Source organism: Phoxinus phoxinus (assembly GCF_949152265.1).
Source record: "Phoxinus phoxinus genome assembly, chromosome: 7".
Lineage (NCBI taxonomy): Eukaryota > Metazoa > Chordata > Actinopteri > Cypriniformes > Leuciscidae > Phoxinus > Phoxinus phoxinus.
In genome coordinates this window covers 24,645,452-24,670,102 of record NC_136882.1, presented here as the reverse complement: position 1 = coordinate 24,670,102, position 24,651 = coordinate 24,645,452, and the positions used below count along the sequence as shown (strand labels likewise).

The following is a 24,651-nucleotide window of genomic DNA, read 5'->3' as shown; positions in this document are numbered from 1 at the left end:
TTCCCCGCTGTGTGGCCGCGTTGGGTCCCTGTGTGCTTCAGCACAATTGAGAGAGTACTTTCTTCCTGAAAGAGCAACACGAGTGGAGATCGCGTCCTTTTCAGGATGACGTTTCACTCGTGTGTTTCTGGATGCGATTGTTTCCTGTCCTCATTTGACGGCCACGTTCACTGTTTCACATGCCTAATCAGTGTGTTGAAACTGCGTTCGTGGGTGGTTCATGTTCTCTCATGAGTGCATGACCACGTCGGCACGTTGTTCGTCTCCCCTTTCACGTAAAGGCTTGAGCCGCTCAGCGTGCCGTGTGCCGTCGAGCGCCGGCTGACAGCGCGGGTTGTCACGGCAACCCAGCGCGCGTCATTCGGCGCTCTAGATGCGCGGTCGAGACTCGTGTGCCTCTACGAGGTTGAGTCCCTTTTGCTTATTTCCCAATCTAGTTCCTTTTCTAAAAAGGGGAGGACTACTTTGGCTTGTGAGCATTTGGTGATTACAGGGGGTTACAGTGCGGTATGTCTCGTCAGGTGAAAGACCCTCACGAGCTTCCCACTCCTCTAGCGCATCGCAAACATGCTGAGACTGTGTTCGTGGGTGGTTTATGCTTTCTTATGAGAGCATGACCACGTCGGCACGTTGTTCGCCTTGCCTGAAGGCTTGAGCGCCCAGCGTGGCGTGTGTCATCGAAATGATGGCCACGTTCACTGTCTTGCATGCCTGGGACGGCCACGATCACTGTTTCACATGCCTAATCAGTGTGTTGAGACTGCGTTCGTGGGTGGTTCATGTTCTCTCATGAGTGCATGACCACGTCGGCACGTTGTTCGTCTCCCCTTTCACGTAAAGGCTTGAGCCGCTCAGCGTGCCGTGTGCCGCCGAGGCTTTCGGATGGGATTCTGGTCCTTCTCATGGGGGACCAAGCATTTATTCGGGGCTCCAGGGGAGGACAGATGTCGATCGCTACATCGGAGAGAGGGCTGTTATACTCTGAAAATGATGCTGCGTTCCTACTATAAAAGTATGTTCTCATGCTGAAGATTCAGACTTGACAGCTACACTTTCCTGGGCTATTCTAGAGTGTCTGGGTGAGTGTGAAAATTTTTGGCAGTATGGAAGCATTTTGGTGCCAATATGGCAAGCCAAACATGCCTAAATCTGCAGAAGTTTTTCCTCTCTCACTACCCCTGCACATTCAGTGCACGTGGGTAGTTCTGACTCGGGGTGGAGCTGCGCTTGTGACTGACCGTGATTTGTCACAGTGCTGGCCCTTGGGCAGACGATGTCCACACTGGTGGTCCAGAAGCGCCTTTAAACCAGCCCGCTCGGGGTTTGTTTCCCCTCAGCAAGAGGATGGGAAACGACCCTGAGAGGAGCGACCCAGAGTATGTGATATCTGCTCTTCGGGAGTGTGTGTTATCACCACTCCTTCCCCCGGGGGAGGGCCGGGTGTAGAATTTCGTTTCTGTTTCGCCGCTGGTCATCCAGTCAGCGGTACCCAAATTTTGAGCAGTTCACTTCCTCTGAGTCACTCACGGGCCCCAGCGCTTAGATGACAGTGAGGGCTACGGCCTTGTCACTCTCGTCTCTCGCTGGGCGACGAGGCGGAAACCAGGACTCGAGGCCCCCGGGCCTCGCTCCTCGTTTCCCCTCACGGTCGAGACTGGCAGTAAAATAAGACCTGTCTCCTCCGTCCGAGAGGGTCAGAATGGCAGTGTGTGCCGCCCCGAACGGCGACACTCCCGCTCCCCTCTCCCCAGCTCGCGGATAGCAGTGACGCAGCCCCGGCCTCCCAAGTTCAGCGGCATCCACTCACCCGTGTGCAGTCAGTGGATGCCCCTGTCTTGCGGAAAGAGATCGACGTCCTGCTGGCGAAGGACGAGGTCGAGCCGGTCCCTCCTGCCGAGATGAGGTCTGGGTTTGCGGCCCCTACTTCATTGTACCCAAGAAAAGCGGTGGGTTATGGCCAATCCTGGACCTGCGAGTTTTGAATCGGGCCCTGCACAAACTCCCGTTCAAAATACTCTCGCAGAAGCGCATTTTCGAATGCATCCGTCCCCAGGATTGGTTTGCAGCGATCGACCTGAAGGATGCGTACTTTTATGTCTCGATTCTTCCTCGACACAGACCGGTTCTACGGTTTGCTTTCGAGGGCCGAGCGTGTCAGTACAAGGTCCTACCCTTCGGGCTGGCCCTGTCGCCCCGCGTCTTCACGAAAGTCGCGGAGGTGGTCATGGTTCCCATGAGAGAACTAGGCGTTCGCTATGCGATCACAGGGACATAGTGCTCCGGCACTTCAGCCGGTTGGGGCTTCAGGTCAACTGGGACAGGAGCAAACTCTGCCCCGTGCAGAGGATCTCTTGTCTCGGTATGGAGCTGGACTCGGTCACTCGGACTGCGCGCCTCACGGAGGAACGCGTCCAGTCAGTGCTCACCTGCCTCAGGTCCTTTCGAGGCAGGACAGCGGTTTCACTGAAACAATTTCAGAGGCTCCTGGGGCATATAAAAAAAAAAAAAAGCAGCCGCAGTAACGCCGCTCGGCCTGTTACATATGAGACCGCTTCAGCGCTGACGTCACGATCGAGTCCCGAGGTGGGCGTGGCAGAGCGGCACGTTCCGGGTCAAAGTGACCCCGCACTGCCGCCAAACCTTCTCCCCATGGTTAGATCCTGCGTTTCTTCGGGCCGGAGTGCCCTTAGTCCAGGTGTCAAGGCATACTGTGGTGTCACAGATGCTTCAGCCATGGGGTGGGGCGCCACGTACAAGGGCATGCAGTCTCGGGTCTGTGGACGGGACCCCAGCTGCATTGGCACATCAACTGCCTAGAGTTGCAAGCAGTACGCCTAGCCTTGTGTCGCCTCAAGGGGTTTCTCAGACACAAGCACGTACTGGTCCGTACGGACAGCACTGCGACCGTTGCGTACATCAACCATCCCGGTGGTCTACGCTCCCGTCGTATGTTGCGACTCGCCTCCCACCTCCTCCTATGGAGTCAGAAGCATCTGAGGTCGCTTCGTGCCGTTCATGTTCCAGGGGCGCTCAACCGTGTGGCAGACGAGCTTCACGGCAGCCTCCCCTGCCAGGAGAATGGCGACTCCATCCCCAGGCGGTCCAGCTGATTTGGAGTGTCTTCGGAGCCGCACAGGTAGACCTGTTTGCCTCTCCAGACACGACCCATTGCCAGTGGTTTTACTCCCTGACCGAGGGGACCCTCGGCACAGACGCCCTGGCACTCAGCTGGCCCCGGGTCCGGCGCAAGTATGCGTTTCCCCCAGTGAGTCGCCTTGCACAGACTCTGTGCAAGATCAGGGAGGACGAGGAGCAGGTCCTTCTAGTGGTGCCGTATTGGCCCACCAGGACTGGTTCACGGAACTCATGCTCCTCGCGACAGCCCTCCCTTAGCTGATTCCTCTGAGGAAGGAACTCCTCTCTCAGAGACGGGGCACTCTATGGCACCCGCGTCCAGACCTCTGGAAACTCCATGTCTGGTCCCTCGACGGGACGCGGAGGTTTTAGGTGGTCTGCCACAGGCAGTGGTAGACACCATCACTTCCGCTAGAGCCCCCTCTACGAGGCGCCTCTATGCGTTGAAGTGGAACCTGTTCGTCGCTTGGTGTTCCTCCCGTCAGGAGGACCCCCGAACTTGCCCGATCGGAGTCGTGCTTTCCTTCCTGCAAGATGGGTTGGAGCGAAGGCTGTCTCCCTCCACCCTCAAAGTGTATGTTGCTGCAGTAGCCGCAGATCACGATGCAGTAGAGGGTAAATCTTTGGGGAAGCACGACCTGATCTTCAGATTCCTTAAGGGTGCTAGGAGGTTAAATCCACCTCGCGTTTTGCACCCTGTACCCTCTTGGGACCTAGCTCTGGTGTAAGTACAGAGCCTCAAAGTCCTCCTTTGAGCCTTTGTCAACAGTTGAGTTTAATATCCTGTCCAATAAGACAGTGCTCCTGTTGGCATTGGCCTCTTTCAAGAGGGTCGGGGATCTGCAAGCTTTTTCGGACGACGAATCGTGCCTAGAGTTCGGGCCGGGCCTTCTCACGTGGTATTGAGACCCCGGCTTGGATATGTGCCCAAGGTTCCTACCACCCCCTTCGCGGATCAGGTAGTGAACCTGCAAGCGCTGCCCCAGGAGGAGGCAGACCCAGCCCTAGCTTTTCTTTGTCCTGTCCGCGCCCTGCGGGTTTATGTTGACAGAACGCAAAGCTTAGGACCTCAGATCAGCTCTTTGTTTGTTATGGAGGCCAGCAGAAGGGGAAGGCTGTCTCCAAGCAGAGGTTGGCTCACTGGTTAGTGGATGCTATCACCCGAGCGTATGAGTCTCTGGGTGAGCCTTGTCCTCCCAGGTTGCGTGCTCACTCCACTAGAGGTGTTGCCGCTTCCTGGGCTTTGGCTCAAGGCGCCTCGCTGACAGACATCTGTAGAGCTGCGGGCTGGGCGACACCGAACACGTTCGCTAGGTTTTATAGCCTGCGTGTGGAACCTGTTTTCCTCCCGAGTGCTCGCTACGGCCAGTGGTGCGAGGGAATAGGTTGTGTCGGCTTGCTACGCCACCCTGCGCTTCGGCCAGGTACGTGCGTTTTTTGCTCCGTTGGCGCCAACGTTGGTGAGCCTCGTGAGTTCCTCCATCACCCCTCCGGTGCCTGGCGTAGCGGACCGCCAGCGCCAGGTCTGCTACCTCTAATCGAGTTGCTAGTAGACTGGGTGTTCTCTAGTGGTCTCTACTGTGACCCATCATGCCATGTGCAGTTCAGCCGTGTCTTCCCCTTGGCAGACTCTTTCTGTCGTCCCTGTTGAGTTCGCTCCCACTCCTAGGATGGGACCACCTCAGGGACTGCCATATGTTTAACTATCCCACTGGGCTAGTACATATGTGTATTCCAGGCCTTCCTCAGGCAGGCTGGGGCTTCCGCAGCGTTCCCTTCCCCTTTTTTGGGGGGTTAGGGCACGTTTTCCCAGTGTTATCCAATATCCACTGAGCGGGTCTTGTGGAACAGCAGTGTGATTCCTAGCTAGCTCCCGCAACTTATTCAAGAAACTGCTGCAGGGTAGCTTAGCTGGGCGCTGGAAGGGGCCAGCACCATGGCGTTTTATTAGGGATCCCAATTCGTCAGGGAACTCCCCCGACGACACGTCGGAGTTCCCAGGACGAAAGGGAACGTCTCGGTTACGTATGTAACCCTCGTTCCCTGAGTACAGGGAACGGAGACGTGTCGTCCCTTCGCCATGTTGTTGTACCTTCGCGGAGGACTGGACACCGTTCGGCTCCTCAGCGAAAAGCACTATGCATGCGTTGCTTCCGCCTTTCATACCCGCGCTGGTAGGCGGGCTGCGGAATGCATTCCTGCATGCCAATTTTCATTGGCTCGTTTTAATTCTCTCGTAGGCAAATGGTCTCCCTAGCGTGATCCCAATTCGTCAGGGAACTCCCCCGACGACACGTCTCCGTTCCCTGTACTCAGGGAACGAGGGTTACATACGTAACCGAGACGTTTTCAGGGAGTTTGGAAAACTTCCAGAGAGAAGTGAGGCATTTACCACTTCTAGGAGATCTGCTTCTAAACAGTTTAACACACTTTTGAAGAAAGATGTGGGAAGTGCGTCAAGGGCGCAGGTTGATGTTTTAAGGTGCTGTATGGTTTCTTCCAAAATTTTGCCATCAATTTCTTTGAAATCAGACATAGTAACTACTTTCTCAGGTTGTGGACAACAAAAATCTAACACCAACACTATCTCTGAGTGTCGATAAATCTGTTTGCATGCCAGATCGAAACCTCATTGTGGTTTCATAACATACAACTGTGTTAAATATACCACAGTATTTCCTGTAGTGGAAAACTGCAACAGATGTTTCAACTAGCCAAGTCAGATAAAAAATAAAAAATAATAAGAGAGAGAGAGAGAGAGAGAGAGAGAGAGAGAGAGAGAGAGAGAGAGAGAGAGAGAGAGAGATGCAAACATTTAAACAGTGAAATATTAATAAAAGGATGCCTGATGCAGGCCTGTCGGTTTTTTCGGTTTTATTTAACTGTGTTTAGTCCCTGTGTACTTGGTTGCTATGTTTTTTTTAATTGATTGATCAGTCCCACAACATGTTTTACTCCTCATTATCTTGTGAAATTATAGTGTATTTTCTTAATGCTGCTAGATTAATTTAATTTCCCATAATGCACAGTGGTACGTGTGTTTCCGGAAAACAAATTCCGATGTTACGTCTGTGAATACTGAAGTGAGTAAAAGAGCCATGCTATGTCCAGGTGTGTGGCGTACTTCCCAGTCTGAGCTGTTGTATTCTTTGTATTCTCATCAGTTTTATATGGTTTGGTTTTCTATTCTCCAGCATATTCCTGTATGGAGTATTTTGCTTTTTTTAATAAATACACTTCTTGCTGTTGGATCCTCTACTCTCCCTTTGTGGACCAACCCGTAACACTAGCAAAGTTTGTGGGTTTTGTCTGGGCAAAGTCTGTGAATTTTTCACAGTTTCAAAATATGTTGTTTTCTTTATTTGTCATAGTTACATATCTTTTCTTTTGTAACTATTTTCTATAGGGTGAATTGCCCTAATGAGGGACATTTTTTGCATTTCTGACTTCTGTGACATATTGCGATGTGTAGCCAAAACATTTAATCCTCCACGCCCAATACCATATTTAAAACAGGATGTGTCCTAATCAAATCAAAAGAGAAAGTCCAGATAGCACATTCACAAAAGAAATGATAGCTTCCTAATGTTGTGTCCCTATAAAGGCTAGTGCCTTAAAAAACAGCAAACAATGGACACTGGTAATTTGCAATATTTTGTAGAGTTGTACTGCATGTGCTCTACAAAAAAAAACTAAGTTTCAAAAATAGACCCTTACAAGCGTTGGTGAGGTTGTGAGTTTATATCACACTTTAGATCACAGATTTGTGTGCCTGAGAGAAACTTCAAGATATCAGTTTAGCTAATCATTTCCTGCACTGGAAATTAGATAATCGTGCAAACCAGACTTATCTTTACATGTTCAAACACGTTTGATTTGATTGATGCAAGATAACCTAAAATGGGTTTATTAGCGCTGTTTAAACCATGTACAAACAGAACATTTAAAAAAAAAATGATTTCTTTCTTATGAGTTTGATTTTTAGAAATTTGTAATTAATTAACGCTGCAAAATAATTAGTGCTAGATAGTACAGTATCTCTCTGAATGAACACTTTGTTTAAAATGCTGGTTGTTTTCTATGACAGACAGATTTCTGATATTGCACCGCCCATTAAATGTACTGGCTAGTTGTTTCTTCAAACTCTTCAGAGTGCATCATTGTATCCGAGGCACTGAAAAGAAGAATCATGCCTTTTAAACCTTTTATAATCTTTATATTAATGTTTGAATTTTGTTCCCGATTTCACGCTATCGGTGAGTCTCACTTTAACCAATTGGTCATATCAAAAACTCTTGTCTCTTTATTTGCTGTGTTTTTATTTTACTCACAAGATACACTAATTAGAAATTGATAAATTGTGAAAAGTCTCCATTGTAATCAAAATCTCAATTGTAATCAAATTTAAATGAAATATCTATTTAAAGATAAAGGTTTAATTCAAACCAAATGAACTAAAGTAAAATAAGAAAAATGTTAGTCCAGAAATATCACTCTCACAGGCACATCAATCTACTGTTGAACACATGAAAGCAGAGACTTAAACATGTCTGTGTTTTGGCCTGCAAGGTTTATTTTATGTAATTGTTTTTTATTCTTCTCAGAATATCCACCAATTCAAACTGCCCAAAAGCAAGGTTAGTAGACAGCAAAAATATTTTTAATATTTTTAACAAAAAAAACTGTAAGAAAGATATACACCATTTCTCACAATCGGTTCTAATACTCTCCCAAAGTTCAGCGTGGATCTGATGTGTGTTTGCGATGCGAGGTCTCTCTCCTGTCTGAATCCTCAACATTGCAGTGGGAGAGAGATGGAGAACAAACATCCAACACCTCTCTACTGTACAACAACTCTGCCTACATCATCTTACACACCGTTGATGAACACAATCAGGGCAAATATTACTGTAGATTAATGGAAGATGGAAAAGTATTAACGGTTAGGATTCACACGCTTGATGTCAGTTCACGTAAGTATATTATTTTATATTAAATCTTTGATGTATGCCTAAATAATAAAGATCTAAAATATTTTCATTAAGAATACTGCAAGTTAAGTTAATATAACTTATAATTAATAATGTGCAAAAGTCTTTGTCTTTATTGTAAAAGACAGTGCTTTTCAGAATGTTTAAAACTGAAAAGTAGCTACTACTGAGTGTCACACTGTCACCACATGGACTCTTGTTTTCAATACGTTCTTCCTTCAGCTGTGCACCTATCAATCATCTCGTTATCCTCTCATTATTTAAGTTCAGTTCTGTTTGTGTGTCTGGTCTTGTCTATTTGTGGTTGTGTTGGATGTACCTCGTTGGAATTAAAGCCTGTTACCTTCTTTATCATCTTCGTGTGTTCTCTCCCACACAACACGTGACACTGAGATGTATTCACTGAAATTCATCAAATTACCTTTTGTCTTTCCAGATTCATATACTGGAAATAAAGCGAATACCATTTACAGACAAAGCTCTAATAATAGTGACGCATCACTGATCTGCAAGTCTGGAAAGGAATACGAGAGCTGGAAGTGGACCTGGGAGCCGAGGCCTAATTCAGAGACTGATCTGATAGCAGTTGAAAAAGGAGGAGAAGTTCAAGTTAAAGGACCAATTAAACCAGGAAGACTTTCTTCAACCACATACAATAAACACGTTTTTAACTTTCACATCTCACCTGTGAACTTCGATTATAGTGGGAAATACAGGTGTATTACAAATGCTGGTATCTACACAACCACAATGCTACACACCATCAGAGGTTTGCAAATATTAATCAGTCAATCAATAATAATAAAAATAAATACATTGATGATTTTTCAGCTACGTTTGACCATCAGTACATTAGCTCAGTGCATTAAAAAACTCAGAGCATTTGCTCATTGTTAACATGTTGTTGTTGATTTCAGTCTCAGTGGAGCCCCCTGATGGTGTGTTGAGGAATCAGTCAGTGATTCTTACCTGTGAAGTTTCTGAAGTGACTGGTTCAGTGACGCTGGTCTGGCTCAGGATGGAGGGGAACAGAGGAGTGCTGGAAAAACAGCAAATTATGACTGAGAAAAACAACAAGTTACAACTCACAGTGAATCTGTCCAGCAATGAAACAGACCCGCTGCACTGGCAGTGTGCAGTTTTTACTGAGGAAACACTCAGAGCTCTGGCTCCTATAACAATCAGTCTTTCCACCTCAACTGTACCAAACCAAGGTAAAATCTTTTAACCATTACTTTACAGTATTTTTTACACCCTTAATTCAGAATTAGATTATTTTAAGCGTACTAGCATACAAAAAGTGAATTGTCCCATGACGCTGGGCAGTGTTGGTGTATTATTTGACTCCACATGTTTCTGCAGAAGACATCATGACACAGGAAAGTAATCTACAGATCGTGATCGTCATGGTGTGTGTTGTCACTGGCACTGCGCTGATTCTGCTGATGGGACTTCTAGTTTTTAAACATCAGCGAAAAACAGGTGAGCTGATCTCAGAGACAGTATGGGCTCCATAGAAAAATAAATGGGACAAATTGTTATTTAATTGTTAAATTTGGCAGTTAAATAATTGTTGTGACTTTCAGTTAAAAAACCTTATTGCCTTTTTACAGAGACATTTACTATTTTTAGGGATAAGCCCGACAGACACAGTTTTCATCAGGTTTTGTAGATAGGAGCTGTACTTGTATACCTTTTTTACATACATAGCAAATAGTTCATAAAATGACCGCTAAATCAACTTGGCTTGTCTTAAAGAGACATTGGCTTACTGCACATTAATATTGCACATTAACCTGTGTGTGTTCTTTACAATGAGAAATCTATGCTAAATCCGTTTTCCAGGAGATGGCAGCTGGTTTAAAACCAATCATGCAAGTTCAGAGGTCAGCTGAGAAACATGTTCTTTCATAAACATTTCAGACTGTCATTTTGATTTGCTAATGATACATGTGTTATATTTGTTTGTGATTTACAGTAAAAGTACACTCTTTAAGCTTGTATATCTCAATATCTACAGGATATGTTGGAGTGCAGTACTACAGTCATCTATTCAATTACAACACAATGATCCTTCACTCTGGAAAAATCATGAAGCCTACCTTGTACATATATTTTTTTAATAATCGTCATTGAATGGAATTGAAGACATCGAATGAATCTTGTATTAATAATAACAAGCTAGTCATGCATTATTTTGGTATAGAAAATAATTAAGAGTAATAAAGCTTGTTCTGCTCAAGTGAGATTGTGAGTGCTCTTTCTGTAAGCAAAGTTTTTTCAGTTTTTTTCAAAGGGTCTTTGGGTTGATCTACATACGAGAAAACAAAAGCCACAAACATCATCTGAGTATAATCAGATTTGAATCAATATGTTTGCATGCCAGAAAGAAACCTCCATGTGGTTTCATGACACACAATTCTGCTAAATGTAGCAACGTATTTCCTGGTATGGAAAAAGCGAAGATGTTTTGGTAACACTTTATTTTAAGGTGACGTAGTTACGCTTTACTACATGTACTTAGTAAAGTAATAACAGTAAATTATGCAAATAACTAACTCTAACCCTAACCGTATATAGTAAGTATATATGTAGTTATTTAATATTACTCAGTAGGCTACTCATTTGAATAAGTACAATTTAACCACGTCTCTTTCAGATAGTGTAACTGATTATTTTTTTATTTTTTTTGCTTTTAGCTCAATCAAAAGTAAGAATGCAAAAAGAAAATACTTAACTGCAAGCATTTTAAACTGAGACATTCATAAAAATAAATGTAAAATGATCACATTCCCTACGTGAACTGAAGCCTAAAAGTTATTTATATTGCTAATTTTGAGATATGACATTTTATCAGGCACATTTGACTCTGTGAAGGCAAGGGATTTAATAAATAAAAAAACAGTAACACTTTAGTTAAGAATCCAAATCACACTATTAAATTTGCTTATTAGCATTATTAGGATATTGGCTGTTTAGTATATAAACCACATAATAATGCCTTATTCTGCATGATATATTCTACGTCCCTTAATCCTATACTCATAAAATACCTAAACTTAACTACCTTACCATCTAATAAGCAGTGATTAGGAGTTTATTGAGTCAAAAGTCATAGTTAATAGTTCGTTAATATTGAGAATCAATATTCTCTGAGTGTGACCTAAAAAAACAATAATAATGTTTGTTATACCTCTTGTCTAACTATAACCACCTCAGACCAGCACTCAGAACAGCAACACGAAACAAAAGTTCAAAAACTGTCTACATTCGTGTTTCTTAAAATGCTTTTAATTTATTTATCTTCTATTCAAATTCATTTTTGTACATTTTATTAAATGCATTTTTATTGCCAAAATCTATAGTTTGGTATTGTTTCCTTTTATAAATATAGAATTTCATAATTTGCTGTAGTGTTCAGTGAAAAGCCTAAGGCTGTTTAATGGCAGGTTGTGACAAGGTTTTTGGGCCATGGGGGTTGTATGTCAGTTCAATTTATTTACACAATTTATAATGATTTTCACAATATGTATTGTTTATAGCTTAACAAAGGCTAGTGCCTTAAAAAAAACAGCAAACAATGGACACTGGTAATTTGCAATATTTTATAGAGTTGTACTGCATGTGCTCTACAAAACAAAACTAAGTTTCAAAAATAGACCCTACAAGCGTTGGTGAGGTTGTGAGTTTATATCACACTTTAGATCACAGATTTGTGTGCCTGAGAGAAACTTCAAGATATCAGTTTAGCTAATCATTTCCTGCACTGGAAATTAGATAATCGTGCAAACCAGACTTATCTAAAAACAATCTTTACGTGTTCAAACACGTTTTATTTGATTGATGCAAGATAACCTAAAATGGGTTTATTAGCGCTGTTTAAACCATGTACAAACAGAAGATTAGAAGAAGAAAAAAAACACGATTTCTTTCTTATGAGTTCGACTTTTAGAAATTTGTTCAAACTTCTGAATGTAATTAATTAACGCTGCAAAATAATTAGTGCTAGATAGTACAGTATCTCTCTGAATGAACACTTTGTTTAAAATGCTGGTTGTTTTCTATGACAGACAGATTTCTGATATTGCACCGCCCATTAAATGTACTGGCTAGTTGTTTCTTCAAACTCTTCAGAGTGCATCATTGTATCCGAGGCACTGAAAAGAAGAATCATGCCTTTTAAACCTTTTACAATCTTTATATTAATCTTTGGATTTTGTTCCCGATTCCACGCTATCGGTGAGTCTCACTTTAACCAATTGATTGTCTCTTTTGCTGTGTTTTATTTTACTCACAAGATACACTAATTAAGAATTGATAAATTATGAAAAGTTATGGAATGATTTAATAATATTCAAACTATTTTAAAAAACTTTTAAACATTATCATTTATACATCTGTAGGTTTCAAAATCTCCATTGTAATCAAATTTCAATGAAATATCTATTTAAAGATAAAGGTTTAATTCAAAACAAATGAACTAAAGTAAAATAAGAAAAACGTTAGTCCAGAAATATCACTCTCATAGGCACATAAATCTAGAGTTGAACACATGACAGCAGAGACTTAAACATGTCTGTGTGTCAACGTCAGTGATCAACAACCTGACAATCCAAAAAAAAAAAAGTTTTATAAAGCATACAGTATATAATGTAGCCTCTCTTCGTTCAAATGTTTTGAAAATGCTGGTGAACATATATTCTATTTATGGAAAGTCCTCAGATGATATATAGCACACTTTGTGTATTGTCCTGCAAGGTTTATTTTATGTAATTGTTGTAATTGTTTTATTTATTTTATTTAATGTTTATTTGACAGGGACAAATGCATAGAACATTGCCTTATAAAGAATACAAAGTAAATGCCATGCATACAGGTTTATAGTCATGACTAATTTGTAACCCCTGTCCCTGGGCTTGTAAAATTAAAACAGAAATGACAGAGTATTGAATTAAACTTACTGAATTACTTAAAATACATAGAATAAATACATCCCATACATAAAATAAGATATGGGCTTAAGTGGATGTAGAAATCACTATAAACAGAGTCTAGACACATTTAACAAAACAAAACACAATAGTATGCATATGTCTGTGCATGCTAACACATGCAACATTATGCTTGTATGCATTGTATTGTATACTGTACAGTGTTCACAGAGTTGTTTCAGTTTTAGCCATTGCTTTAAATGTGTATTAAAAACCTTGAGTTCTGTTAATGTTTTAATTTCGGATGGTAAAGTGTTCCACAAATGTATGCCTCTTACTGATAATGATGTCTGACCAAATGTTGTTTTATGGCTTTACAGTTTCCACTTATTGTGCCTCTAGTTCTTATTCCGCTCTTTTGTTTCTCTACTAGTTGACAGAATATTTCTGGTGCAAGGTTGTTCACACACTTAAAAATTTGTTTTAGAAATGAATAATTTACAAAACTCAATACATTATGCTTCCTTAGTGCCATCTTGGTTTCTGGTCCATTACTTTTAGTGCCTGTTTATATAATGACCTGATTGTTGTTTGATTGGCCTGACCCCAAACAGTAATGCAATACGATAAATGAGAAAATATCAAAGAATGCATAAACTGCTGTGCTGCCTTAATGGGTATATATTGGGCCCTATTTTGACGATCTGAAACGCAAGTGTCAAAGTGCAAAGCGCAAGTAACTCTGTGGGCGGATCCCGGCGCTGTTGCTATTTTCCCAGCGCGATAAATGACTCTTGCGCCCGACGCAAATCTAAAAGGGGTTGGTCTGAAGTAGCTTCATTATTCATAGGTGTGGTTTGGGCGTAACGTGAAATAAACCAATCAGAGCGTCCTCTCACATTCCCTTTAAGAGCCGGCGCGCTTGTTCCGTGGTGGATCGCTATTAACGGCGGATTTGCCGGCGCACGCAGGAGCAGTTCACAGCCGAGGAGACCGGCGTTCTCGTCAGGGCTGTAAAACACAGAGAAGTGACATTGGGGATGATGGGAGAAACCCACCCAAATTAGCTTCGGTTAAACAGGCGTATAATTTGGGTAGTAAATGTGTAGCCTAATCTAGATTTTTTTTTTTTTAATCTAGATAGATCTTTTTCACATCTTCACGGACACAACAATGATTTCTCTCGTGTGTTAATATTTTTCCTTGTAATAATGTATGATTTGCAAAAATGAATACTGCTGCATCTTTTTATATTAGAGAATCAAAGTGGATGCGCGTTAACATTATGGCCAAGCACGCGCCCTTAAAATACCATATCACTAACGCGCAACGCGCCACTGTCTTTAGACTGTTTTTTTCCTGGTCAATGGCGGAATTGCTTTCTAAAACTGGAAAATAGCACCAGGGGAGTTTTGCGCCGGAACACGCCTTCTCTTTGCGCTGAACCGCCCCCGCGAGCGCAAGTTCATTCCCTAATTTACCGACGTGCGTATGTGGAGGGAAAAGTCCGCTGTGCGCGGGTGCAGAATAGGAATGATACATGCGTCGGTGTTCAAAGTCAATTGCGCTGGGTGCAAGATAGGGCCCATTGTCTTATTAACCGGAAGCAATTGTAATTGTTTTTTATTCTTCTCAGAATATCCACCCATTCAAACTGCCCAAAAGGAAGGTTAGTAGACAGCAAAAATATTTTAAAAGTAACAGTAAATTTTGTTATAACTGTAAGAAAGATATACACCATTTCTCACAATCGGTTCTAACACTCCATCTCCCAAAGTTCAGCGTGGATCTGATGTGTGTTTGCGATGCGAGGTCTCTCTCCTGTCTGAATCCTCAACATTGCAGTGGGAGAGAGATGGAAAACAAACATCCAACACCTCTCTACTGTACAACAACTCTGCCTACATCATCTTACACACCGTAGATAAACACAATCAGGGCAAATATTACTGTAGATTAATGGAAGATGGAAAAGTATTAACGGTTAGGATTCACACGCTTGATGTCAGTTCACGTAAGTATATTCTTTTATATTAAATCTTTGATGTATGCCTAAATAATAAATATCTAAAATATTTTCATTAAGAATACTGCAAGTTAAGTTAATATAACTTATAATTAATAATGTGCAAAAGTCTTTGTCTTTATTGTAAAAGACAGTGCTTTTCAGAATGTTTAAAACTGAAAAGTAGCTACTACTGAGTGTCACACTGTCAGTCAGACCACATGGACTCTTGTTTTCAATACTGTTCTTCCTTCAGCTGTGCACCTATCAATCATCTCGTTATCCTCTCATTATTTAAGTTCAGTTCTGTTTGTGTGTCTGGTCTTGTCTATTTGTGGTTGTGTTGGATGTACCTCGTTGGAATTAAAGCCTGTTACCTTCTTTATCATCTTCGTGTGTTCTCTCCCACACAACACGTGACACTGAGATGTATTCACTGAAATTCATCAAGTTACCTTTTGTCTTTCCAGATTCATATACTGGAAATAAAGCGAATACCATTTACAGACAAAGCTCTAATAATAGTGACGCATCACTGATCTGCAAGTCTGTAAAGGAATACAAGACCTGGAAGTGGACCTGGGAGCCGAGGCCTAATTCAGAGACTGATCTGATAGCAGTTGAAAAAGGAGGAGAAGTTCAAGTTAAAGGACCAATTAAACCAGGAAGACTTTCTTCAACCACATACAATAGACACGTTTTTAACTTTCACATCTCACCTGTGAACTTCGATTATAGTGGGACATACAGGTGTATTACACATATTGGTATCTACACAACCACAATGCTACACACCATCAGAGGTTTGCAAATATTAATCAGTCAATCAATAATAATAAAAGTAAATACATTGATGATTTTTCAGCTACGTTTGATCATCAGTACATTAGCTCAGTGCATTAAAAAACTCAGAGCATTTGCTCATTGTTAACATGTTGTTGTTGATTTCAGTCTCAGTGGAGCCCCCTGATGGTGTGTTGAGGAATCAGTCAGTGATTCTTACCTGTGAAGTTTCTGAAGTGACTGGTTCAGTGACGCTGGTCTGGCTCAGGATGGAGGGGAACAGAGGAGTGCTGGAAAAACAGCAAATTATGACTGAGAAAAACAACAAGTTACAACTCACAGTGAATCTGTCCAGCAATGAAACAGACCCGCTGCACTGGCAGTGTGCAGTTTTTACTGAGGAAACACTCAGAGCTCTGGCTCCTATAATCAGTCTTTCCTCATCAACTACTAATGCTCCAGTTACTTCATCAGGAACCTCAACTGTACCAAACCAAGGTAAAATCTTTAACCATTCATATACAGTACTTTTTACCTTATCGCGGAAAAAAAGTATGCTCAAGATGTACAATGTACATAATGGCTCATCTTCAAATGATCATGGAAAAGAAAAGTCAACAAATTAATTTAATTAATAGAAATAAAGTCTCTATTTTCTTTTAGAATTCAACAAATATGCAAAGGCAACTGTATCCTCCGTTTTGGTTCTGTGTGCTGGGATTCTGATTGGAACTCTATTGTATTACCGTTACAGAAAACGAATTTCAGGTAAAAAAATCTATACATCTGTATTTTCTGTCTTATCACTGTATGACGGAATCACTCTTTCTTTCTTTCTTTCTTTCTTTCTTTCTTTCTTTCTTTCTTTCTTTCTTTCTAAACTATAACTCTTGCTGTATTTGCAGTTCTTTCAGTGCACTCGGACCCTCAGGAGTCTGAGCCAGTCTATATCAACATCAGCCAACTGAGGAAAGACAGAGGTATTCAAATCGGCTAAATATATTTCATTTCATATAGCCTATCCATTAGCTGCAAGCTATGTTTACTATTTTACTGAAATAACTTAAAGGTACACTGTGCAGGACTTTCCCCATCTAGTGGTGAAATTGTATTTTGCATTCAAACGAATAGTGCTCTAGCACCTCGCTTTTTCAAATGCGTGTTGCAACTACTGTAGCCGTTATACCAAGAATATGACAACATGTCTTCCAATAGCAATTCATCAAGTTTTCTTTCGGGTGATGAGGTTCGTTATTTCAAACAAACTGCAACTTGACACCCAACGAACAAAAAGTTTACAGTATGAATCACAGACTGTAAAAAGCATCTCCTGTGGCTCTGCATAATATGATCCTGCATTATGAAGTATCGTGCAGTGCAGCCTTTCAAATTTGCCGGGACAGTGACAAGCGCCTCTCACTGATCTCCTTGTCCGTTTCAGCTGGTTTCAGTCACGTGAAGCTGGCTCTGAACGAAAACGTGTTGTGGAAACGCGTTGAGGTAGGCTAGTGCTATTTGTCCCTCTCTGCTATTATTCACGGGTTTCACGTGACGTCACACAGCAGTGTGGCCGCCATTTGTAGGACCGAATCCAAACATGCCGTCTATCTGCTGTAAGCTGCGATAACAGCAAATCTCAAAGAAATGAGAAATTAACGTTTTACAATATCCCCAAAAACCCTGAGCGTCGTCAGAGATGGATTGCTGCTATAAAGAGGGATCACTGCGTGCATAAATATCTTTTTTTACTACTCTACTGGCATTCATATTGTCCGTGACGGGGTGGTAGGCTACAAGAAAGACTCCCTTGTCTGAATAAAAAGGATAATATTATTAAGGATTTTGTGCCTGAGGTGGGAAAATATGTTTTTTTGGAGGATTAACTGTTATGATTCTGGAAATGAACCCAAGCGCAGACAGGATGCTAGACACAGTTTATTTACAGACAGAAAAACGAGGAAAACAAAACCCACGAGGGGGCAAAACATAGACTGGGGAAGATATAAGAGTAACAAAACTAGACTAACACTAGACAACATACAAGACAGATCTTCACAGAGAATGCACAAGGCAAGACTTACTCACAGGCTGATACACGACACAATGTATGAAAATGAACCGGCACAGGACAGGAAACATAAGGGGATTAAATAGGGAGAAACTAATAATGACAACAGGTGACACAGATGAAACAATAATGACTAACGAGGAGAACAAGGGGGAGGGGTTGAGTAACGAGACAACACAAGCACATGGCCCAAACAAAAGGCCATGTGCTTGCACACAAAACATGGGTCTGTCATGATCCTGCCTCAAGACCAGAGAAAATCAAGGACAAGGCAGCAGAATCATGACAGAACCCACCCCTTAAGGAGCGGCTTCCAGACGCTCCTCAAGAGGACATCAAACGCAAGACATGACAGACTGGGAAACAGACACGAACCAACAAAACATGACAAATAAAAGCAAAGGCACACAAGAATAAACAACAACGGGGTTGGGATGACATATCAAAAATAACATACAAGGAAGGGGTGGCGGAGGAAACACAGGGTTCATGGAGGGTGGTCCAGGGTGGAAGGGGGGACTGGGGGTCTTAGGAATACGGGCAGAGGGCTTAGGGCGAGGAATCCGGGAAGACTTGGATGGGGTAACAGTCCGGGGCTTAGAGGTAACAGGGATGGCCGGGGAAACACACAGGGGAACTGCAGAGGTGGGCGCAGCAACAGACACCGACACAGAGGATACAGAAGACGGAGAAACAGGAATCCTGACCGGGGGAACAGCAGGGAATGTAACAGGGCACATGACAGGGGGTGTAGAAGGCGACTGTGGAGCGGGAGCCGGAACTGGGTTCTCAGAAGCAGCTTCTGAACCAGTGCTGCCCGAAGCAGACTCAGAACAAACGCTACTCATCTCTGATTCGGTAACAGCCGCTGACTCTGGGACGGCGCTATCGGCAGCAGACCTCAGGATAGCTTTCCCTGTAGCAGGTTCAGGAACCGCTCTCCCCGCAGCAGACTCCAGAACCGCGCTCTCAGCAGCAGGCTCAGGAACAGCGCACTCTGCAGCTGGCTTGGGATCAGCGCTCTCCGCAGCTGGCTTGGGATCAGCGCTCTCCGCAGCTGGGGCAAGTTGGGAGGTCAACACGGAGCCAGGGGAAGACAGAGACGGAGGACAAGAGGATCCCTTCTTCCTCTTCTTTCTCCTGGGTCTAGGAGCAGAGACCGTAACCAGACTTGTGACCGGTAAGAGGGGCGTAGTGGAGGCCGTTGCTGGAACTGGGGAGCCCACCGCAGGCAAGGAGGATTCGGTAGAGGACGACTCCGACACCGACTCCCACGACAGGCGTCTTCCACGCTTTCCGCGAAGACTGATGGATACGGAAGGTGTCTCAGGAGTCGTGGTGGAACCAGCCTGGTCCCCAAGCGTCGTGACGGCTAACAAACGACCCTCTGGAATCCCTGGTAGTGTGGCAGGTGGTGAGGATAACCACCATTGTTCCCGGAGCTCCGATTGTCGCTTGAGAAGAGAGGACGCACTGTCTGCTGGGTTCTTAGATGGCCGGTTCATTCTGTTATGATTCTGGAGATGAACCCAAGCGCAGACAGGATGCTAGACACAGTTTATTTACAGACAGAAAAACGAGGAAAACAAAACCCACGAGGGGGAAAAACATAGACTGGGGAAGATATAAGAGTAACAAAACTAGACTAACACTAGACAACATACAAGACAGATCTTCACAGAGAATGCACAAGGCAAGACTTACTCACAGGCTGATACACGACACAATGTATGAAAATGAACCGGCACAGGACAGGAAACATAAGGGGATTAAATAGGGAGAAACTAATAATGACAACAGGTGACACAGATGAAACAATAATGACTAACGAGGAGAACAAGGGGGAGGGGTTGAGTAACGAGACAACACAAGCACATGGCCCAAACAAAAGGCCATGTGCTTGCACACAAAACATGGGTCTGTCATGATCCTGCCTCAAGACCAGAGAAAATCAAGGACAAGGCAGCAGAATCATGACAATTAACATATCTTTAAAGTTGTAAGTTTAAACACTCTGAGATGACTCGCACACCTACCAGTCCCATCTTCCTGTAACGTTACTGTTATCCGGAGTTACACTGAGGCTTTGTGAATGCTTCACCTGGAAATTTAATAAAAGTAAAATGACTTTTAATTTTACATTATTATTGCATATTACAGGTTAGCTAGCTAAATTAAAACATGTAGTTTACAGTTGGAACACGTATAACGTCATTCTAGACAGCTATCTATTTTTACATTACTAAACTTATGTATTACTAAAATTACTAAATTTATATGTATGGCTGAATGATGTTGTTACCTGCTTCAGTATGCTAAACTACTGCTCACTGTTTCTGCCTTAAATTAATAAATTGTTTAGATTAATAGATTATTAAACATTTCTGAAATGCATAACTTGGACCCTCTAAATTGTAATGACCCATGCATTTTCTGTAAAGCTGCTTTGAAACGATATTGTGAAAAGCGCTTTACAAATAAATGAGAATTGAAAATAAAGGTGTCCAAACCTCACTAATAATACAGGAGATGTGCTTTACCGACAATTATTAGCAATTCAGTTCAGCAATGCAGCGATTACTCGAGTAACGTTAATAACACCCGTCCTGTTATCAAGAACATTTTCTTCATCTCCAGATGATAGATTTTGGGATCATTAACCCATCCCGAAGTGAAGTAGAGGTAGACTTAAGTGCTTTTAAATGCCTTGAGAGCTTCGCTGGTGTATGGAGAGGGATTGTGGACGAGGTAGATATAAACCGGGTGCGATTTGCCGGGGGGGATGCGTGGGATTTCCCCCTTTCTGGTATCCCTGCCTCTGTTTAATTATTTTTATCCCCGGTGGGGATACATTTATCCTCCCCTCAAAGTGATCATAGTGCTACGTACACTAGTGGCGAGACGGATCACAAAACTTATCACGGATCCGTGGTTTGATTAGTCAATTTTATATTAAAATGATTACTCATGGCGGTGATCCACTTGTCCGTGCTACACTTCTGTCGCACTGCACTCCACTATATATAATGTAAAGACGCGTTTAACGCGAATTGCTAACACAGATACTGTCTTTTCTATCATTTCACTGTAGCTCATCATCGCGATGTAAAGTTAACGTTATGCATTATCACAGTTATGTGTGGAGAAAGATAAGCTATTAGAGTAAAAATATTGCGTTAGGCTACTTCATGAGTTAATAAAAAAGATTTTACAATTCCTGCACATGCAGTGATGAAGTTCATGTTCTCATGATTTATTTTTATGAATAAAAATGTTTCAAAACATCCCCCCCTCTGTTTTTTTCACAGATCGCACCATAAATATCAGCAAACGTCAAATCTGGCAAGTTTTTACAAGACTTTAATGGAGTCAGCAGTTCGTTTGGCAGTAAATAAGGATCTATACCTAAAGTATCTATTTTATTTAAGTACCGTTGCTTTTCGTCTGCAGTGAGGTGTGCTATTTTAGTGTGCGACATCTTTCCAATCGCCAGGGAGATACTACTCAAGTTAACTCAAAGGTCCTAAAGATGGCGGCCACAACAAAAAAGTCACGTGACTGAAACCCATGAATAGTTTTTCCAAGATGGCGGAACGACATGGAATCCTCTATGGACTTACCCGTCCCATGTAAATAAAGATAAGGAATTCTTCTCTTACGAGGATAAGTCAGATCATTAGCAATTTTAGGCAAATTTTAGGCAATTTTACCAATGAGGACATATTTATGAATAAAGACATTGATTTTCAGCTAATAAAATACTACACAGTGTACCTTTAACATAAAAAATTCACAATGACCAATTTTCCCCCCAAAAAATGAAGGTCTATATTTCTTCTTCCTCCAGTAGAGCACAGCAGTACACTGGGAAACAGAGAACAGAATCCTGAAATGTATCGCCATGTAAGAAGAAACAAAAATGGTAAGATATTTTACATCCAAGAATTCCAAAATGTCATCTCAACTCAACATCATCTCATAAAGATATTTTTCTGCAGAAAAAACAAACATAAATAAAAGAGGCGAGGTGAGTGCAGATGTTTATTAATATGTTACAGTCCAAAATACTATATTATATAATGTTGTTCATTTAATGTGCGGCCAATTGTGATTGTCATTTCCCCTAAAGAATTTTCTTTGCTGTTAATTTGTCTCGTCTCTCCACAGACACCAGCTACGTCAGACAGTGTGACCTACGCAACCATTTATTTCAACAAATCCATGCAGGTTCCAGACTTAAAGATATAACTTCCCCACACTGTCATGAAAATCTAAACAAGAGATTGCAGACATTTATTCATATACCCCCAGTTTCACAGACAAGGCTTCAGCTTAGTCTCAGACTAAAATGCATGTTTGAGCCGTTTTTAACTGAAAGCAACTTGCACTGACATGTCTTAAATGGGAGGTTGAGTATGAATTAACTTTTCTAACTTTAGTTAGTGTGTAATGTTGCTGTTTGAACATAAACAACATCTGCAACGTTACAATGCTCAAAGTTCAAGGCAAAGTGAGATATTTGCTTTTAAAGAGATCGTTTTTTAAGGACCACAACAAATGGTAGGTAGGGACTACACGACATTCCTCACGGGTTAGTGACATCACCAACCCTAAAATTTACATAAACCCCGCCCCCGGGAACACGCAGTCCACTTTGAGAAGAGGGAGAGTTGTTGTAGTCGAGCACATTTGTGAGTCAGCTCAAACTGTAGCATCTGTCTTTTCCCATGCAATAGAAAGTCACTCTGTGTGCATCTCACAACAGTTCCTATACGAGCGATTTATAGATTATCATGACAGAATATGCTAATTGAAGATAGTTAACTCCACATCAGCAACATAAATTCATCAACTAACCATTCAGAGTCATCCCATTCTACGTGTTGTCACTTCTTCTTGAGTCTCTCCATCATTGTCTGACTCCGTTTAAACATAAAAGGCAGAACAGTTTCTGTAATTTTAGTGTGTGTCTGCGTGAGGTAATCGGAGCTGCTGCTAACACGCTCTTGAAACTCCGCCCTCTGTGTTTTACCTTAAGCGAACAGCTTCTGAATCATTGGAATGGTTATATTACTTTTTTTTCGGGTTGAATGGCACCCCGTATCGCATGTGAGCAGAAAAAACACACTTGCAACTTTGAGCCGGTGCGCCGCCGGACGCGGCGTCAGGAAGTATCGTGTGATATCAGGTCTCGCAATGTAAAGAATTGCATACGGCAAAAAGAAATCTGCTAAAATTCTATCATTATTGCGCTCCGTCACGCTGTTCGAACCGGAATGAAGACGACGTTTTAAAGAATGTCCCATCTGCTTTGATGTCGTTGCTCTACTAGCCTCTGGTATCTGAGAGTCGCCAACAAGTTTTTCGACAGTGTTGTCAAATATCTATTCCGAAGCTGTAGGAGGAGCTCTATAGAGAAACCTGCGAGCAAAAAGTGAGAATACAGCGAAGAAATTCCCGAAACCTGATAGCCCTGCTTTAACATGCTATATAAAAATATCTGTGGTGTATTTTGAGCTAAAACTTCACACACAAACTCTGGGGACATCAGAGATTTATTTTACATCTTGTGAAAAGGGCATTTTACCACCCCTTTAAAATGTCACTGCCATTGTTTTGTCTCAAGATGCACACCAGTTATTATAATTTTTTCTAAGGCACGTTTATAATTTGTTACATTTATATAGCGTTTTTTATGAGACCTCAAAGCGCTTTACATAGAAGGGGGGGAATCTCCTTAACCACCACCAATGTGCAGCATCCACTTGGATGATGCGACGGCAGCCATATTGCGCCAGAACGCCCACCACACACCAGCTTACTGGTGGAGAGGAGACGGTGATGAAGCCAATCAGTATATGAGGATGATTAGGAGGCCATGATGGACAGAGTTGGGCATATTTTGGCCAGGATGCCGGGGTTACACCCCAACTCTTTTTCGAAGGACATCCTGGGATTTTTAATGACCACAGAGAGTCAGGACCTCGATTTAATGTCTCATCCGAAGGACGTCGCTCTTTGGCAGTATAGTGTCCCCGTCACTATACTGGGGTGTTAGGACCCACACAGACCATAGGGTGAGCGCCCCCTACTGGCCTCACTAACACACACCTCTACCAGCAGCAACCTGGATTTCCCTGGAGTCTCGCATCCAGGTACGAACCAGGCTCAGCCCTGCTTAGCTGCAGTGGGCAACCGGTCTTGGGCTACAGGGTGATATGGCTGCTGATATTATATTTATAAGCGAAATATCCTAATTGAACTAAGGCCTAATCCTGTCTGTGAAACAAGGTCATAGTGTTTTGTTTATACGAGCCTCAAACTATTGTTTCATGGAGAAAGTATTATCACTTTCTAAATTAAACAGCAGATGGCGCTGTCTGATTACAAACTATAATCTGAGACTGTTTCCTGGTGTTGTGAGAAACACACATAACTGCCTTCTGTACACTACCACAAATAATAATCTGACGGACTGAAACTGGATAATTGCATTTCCTGATTAATTTTGTGTTGAGTCACATTTTTACAAGCATCAATTATAGCTAGGCCTACTACTGTTATGATTTAGCATTTGTTATAGCCTAATATTATAACCGCTTTCATACAATCGCATGTACGCTGGTGAAATGGCCATTTGATGGCACTGTTTGAAAACATAGCCTACTTGAAATATAATGATAATAAAAAAAGTGTAAGTACAAAAAAAGAAAATGCAGTTACACATCCTCTTCTCTC

At 42.4% G+C, this 24,651-nt stretch overlaps 3 protein-coding genes across 3 annotated transcripts in view; 2 read left to right on the top strand and 1 right to left on the bottom strand.

Annotated features, from left to right (window-relative positions):
* The window catches only part of LOC307001410 (uncharacterized protein), a 16,103-nt gene extending 5,732 nt beyond the window's left edge, over positions 1-10,371 (top strand). Inside the window, exons 8-14 of the mRNA XM_079617861.1 lie at positions 7,740-7,772; positions 7,877-8,108; positions 8,563-8,895; positions 9,044-9,340; positions 9,489-9,608; positions 9,972-10,012; positions 10,147-10,371. Of these exons, the coding sequence (XP_079473987.1) occupies positions 7,740-7,772; positions 7,877-8,108; positions 8,563-8,895; positions 9,044-9,340; positions 9,489-9,608; positions 9,972-10,012; positions 10,147-10,197 (1,107 nt within the window). The 3' untranslated portion in view covers positions 10,198-10,371. The remainder of the gene's footprint in view (positions 1-7,739; positions 7,773-7,876; positions 8,109-8,562; positions 8,896-9,043; positions 9,341-9,488; positions 9,609-9,971; positions 10,013-10,146) is intronic.
* Positions 1-17,968, bottom strand: part of LOC307001414 (putative methyltransferase) — a 27,962-nt gene extending 9,994 nt beyond the window's left edge. The window contains exons 1-3 of the mRNA XM_079617869.1: positions 17,931-17,968; positions 16,066-16,135; positions 9,096-9,165 (exon numbers count right to left, since the gene is read on the bottom strand). The gene's annotated coding sequence lies outside the window, so the exon portion shown is untranslated. The remainder of the gene's footprint in view (positions 1-9,095; positions 9,166-16,065; positions 16,136-17,930) is intronic.
* On the top strand, positions 12,265-24,651 carry LOC307001411 (uncharacterized protein). Its single transcript, XM_079617862.1, has 10 exons — positions 12,265-12,365; positions 14,694-14,726; positions 14,835-15,071; positions 15,533-15,865; positions 16,014-16,343; positions 16,509-16,613; positions 16,751-16,825; positions 21,761-21,835; positions 21,912-21,940; positions 22,081-24,651. Exons 1-10 carry the CDS (start codon positions 12,299-12,301, stop codon positions 22,159-22,161), a joined length of 1,365 nt encoding a protein of 454 aa, XP_079473988.1. The 5' UTR covers positions 12,265-12,298; the 3' UTR covers positions 22,162-24,651.